This window comes from Chaetura pelagica, unplaced genomic scaffold (genome assembly GCF_000747805.2).
Source record: "Chaetura pelagica isolate M959 unplaced genomic scaffold, ChaPel_1.0 scaffold591, whole genome shotgun sequence".
NCBI lineage: Eukaryota > Metazoa > Chordata > Aves > Apodiformes > Apodidae > Chaetura > Chaetura pelagica.
Window position 1 is genome coordinate 48,902 of NW_009951959.1, and position 3,085 is coordinate 51,986.

Consider the following 3,085-nt stretch of genomic DNA (forward strand, 5'->3'; position numbering starts at 1 on the left):
GGTGCGGCCTGTCGGGCCCCCCCATCTCCTCTCCCTCCGCAGCGCGTTCCCACAGCCCAGGCTGCAGGACCTGCCCCTTGCGGACCCCGCTCTGAGTCCCTCTCGCTTTGCAGGCCACGGCAACTGACCAGGTGGTGGGATTCGGCTTGGTCGCCTTCAGCCTCGCTCTCTTTGTTTACTACACCCTCTGGATCATCGTGCTGGTACGAGTCCCCTCTGGCTGCTACAGCCCCAGTCCCTCCACCCTGCAGGTGTCAGTCTGGGCTTTGTTTAGGGGCTGATGAGACATCATCACCTTGTGCCTGAAGGACTCTGCCTTGCTGGCTTCCTGGCTGGAAAGGTGAAGGTGGAGCTTCCTCAGGTGGCTGGCACAGCCCTTGCCCCTTCTGGGAGCACCTGGGCAGCCCAGCCTGTGGTTGTGCTGCCTGTCCTGGGCAGGCTGCCCTGCCTGGTGTCACAGCCAAGGCTCGGGCTGAAGGAGGGATTGTCACTGGTGTTTGCTGACCTGCAGATTCCTGGTTCTGCTGGGATATGACAGAGGGAATCATAAAAAAGAAAAAAAAGGTTGACTGTTACTAAACCTGTAGCTCGGTAGGGGAGAACCTGGGGAATGCTCTGGAAAAGTGCTTGCCAGCCTGGTGGTTTGCCCAGTGCTGGGGACACGCCAGCTGGAATCGTCAGTGGTGGGTTTTTTCTTGGGAATGAGCGTCTCGTGGTGACCTTTCCAGGCCCGGGAGGCCAGGCTCGCCCCGGGGCCGGTGCCTGAAGTGTCAGCTTCCCCTCAGACTCCCCTCTTGCCTCGGCTCGCTCTGCCGCTCGGTGCCTGGTGCTGCAGCCGCGGTCCCAGCGCTGCCCTGCGATGGCTGCACCGCTCCCTGGTGTCCAGAGCCTTCCCTGGCCTCCGCAGGGATCCTGGCGGGATCGCCCTGGAGCGGAGCCTCCCTCAGCCGCTCCCCCTGCAGGGCACAGCCCGGGGGCCGCCGTGTCCCCCCTGTGGGACCCTCGTGTCGCTGCCCCGTGTGTTTTGCAGCGCTCTGAAACCTTCACCGCCCGCAGCTCTGGGCACCTTGGGTTGTTCTTTAGCCTCTCTCCTCACCCCTGATATTTCCCATCCTGCTTTCCAAACCGTGGGTGTTTTGGGGAGGGGGTGGGGGGCTCGCCCTGAGGTGGTGCCCACCCCTGACCCCCCTCTCTGTCCCCTGCAGCCCTTCATTGACAGCGACCACGGGCTCCACGGGTGGTTCTTGCCCAGGGAATACGCCGTGATCATCCCCGTGGTGGCTGGGCTGCTGCTGCTGCTATTTATAGGTGAGGGTCATCTCAGTAGTGCTAATTAGAAGCTTCTATATTAGGAAGGGAGAAGAGGGTGGCTGGGGGGAGGTTAGCTGCATGTGTGACACTCGTGACACGCTCAGCCTGATGTGGGCCCTCAGAGGGGGGAAGGGGGGGATGTTTTTGTGAAGCTTGGGCTGTTGGAGCCTCTGGCCAGTGGGGTTTTCTTCCTCACTCTGCTGAGGTTCTGTTTCTTACTGCAGTGTGGTTTTAAAGTGGTGTAATTGGGAGTTTTCTGGATGAATTGTTCTCTCTCTCTCTCGTAGGTGTTTTTATAATGGTTGTGATGTGGAAGAGCAGGAAAACCACAAAGAAAACAGACTGAAGGCTGAGATGAGGAGCAGGTGCCCATCCTGTGGCATCGTGGCTAGGAAAAGACTTTACTGGCAGCACCAGGCACCACCTCAGTGCTGAACTGGCTGTGCTCTCCCACCTTCCTTCCTCTAGTTTACAGCCTACTGACCAAAGGGAAGCAAAACTGACCTCCAGGGATCACTGGGAGAGGGACCAGAGCCCTGGCTGTGAGGGACCTGCTGGGGGACCAGCAGCTGGGACCACCACGGGGCGAGCTGAGCCCTGCCTGCTGCCCAGCCTCACTCTAATCCTTCCCCTCCACTCTCTGTCCAGTAGTTTGTTCTCTCTGGAGTTTTGGGTTTTTTAAAATGTTCACATACAGTTTGTGAGTTGTTGGTTTGGGGTTTTTTTTTAATTGGATTTAAGATTGAGAGGAGAGAAATGAGACTGAGCTTGGAACAGGCAGGTTTGGGTTCTCCCTCTGCCTGTTGGAAGGGTTAATGGTGCTGGGGGTTCTTGGGATGAACCTGCTGTGTGGCTGGAGCTGAGGAGGGATCCAGAGGTGAGGATCCTGCTGGAGCTTTGTTTGCAGCTCTTGAGGGGGCTGCTTGGCCGTGCCCCCCTGCACTCCCACCCCCTGCACTCCCACCCCGTGTGCCTGTCACTGCACCCCCTGAGGCTGAGTCCTCCCCCCTGCTCTGTTCCCTTGCTGGTATCCTGCTGCTGCCCCAGCTCCATGAGGAATCCCCAGCCCCTCAGCTGCTGGATGTGGCTCAGCCCACCCCGTGGGGCAGGGGGAAGCAAGGAGGGGAACAATCGGGTCACATCTCTGAGCAGCTCCAAGTGTCCCCAGGCACAGGAGCCTGGCAGTGCCCTTGTCACCTCCTCTTTACAGTCAAAGCCCGTTGGGGCACAAGGCTGGGACCAGTTTCAAGGGTACTTCTCATGTTTCTTTGTCAACAAGGACAGGAAATAAAGACCAGTTCCCTGGGCAGAAGGGTGCGGGCAGCTCCCTCGGGGCGTTGCTCACACGTTCCCTGCAGCTTTGCCCTGGCATGTGCGGCTGCAGGTGATGGGTGTTCCCTGGGGCCGTGGGGTGGGGACGGTGGCACCGAGGGGCCAGCCTGCCCCGGGCCTGCTCCTGGGCCTTTTTGGTCCCTGAGATGTACCTGTCGCACCTGAGCTGCCCCGTGTCTGGCAGCGGGTGGCACACGGAGGTGAGAGAGGGACACGGGGGGTCCCCGGGGTAGGGAGGGCAGAGCAGGAGGTGGAGAGAGAAAAGGCTGCAGGGGTCGGTCCCTGGGGACACAGGGGTGGGTGCTGGGGTCAGTACCGGGGCAGCAGGACCCAGGACACAGAGGACAGGACGCGGGGCCGGCCCTGGGGCTGCGGGGCGAGAGGGGGCGGTCCCGGCAGCGCCCGCCCCGCTCCTCACCGGCAGCCCCGGCCCGGTGCCACC

The 3,085-nt window shown here is 61.0% G+C and overlaps 1 protein-coding gene across 1 annotated transcript in view; it reads left to right on the forward strand.

Moving 5' to 3' along the window:
* DPM2 (dolichyl-phosphate mannosyltransferase polypeptide 2, regulatory subunit) overlaps positions 1–1,657 on the forward strand; it is a 6,436-nt gene extending 4,779 nt beyond the window's left edge. Inside the window, exons 2-4 of the mRNA XM_010000635.1 lie at positions 114–203; positions 1,206–1,308; positions 1,599–1,657. Coding sequence (XP_009998937.1) covers positions 114–203; positions 1,206–1,308; positions 1,599–1,657 — 252 coding nt within the window. The remainder of the gene's footprint in view (positions 1–113; positions 204–1,205; positions 1,309–1,598) is intronic.
* Positions 1,658–3,085: the final 1,428 nt, after the last annotated feature.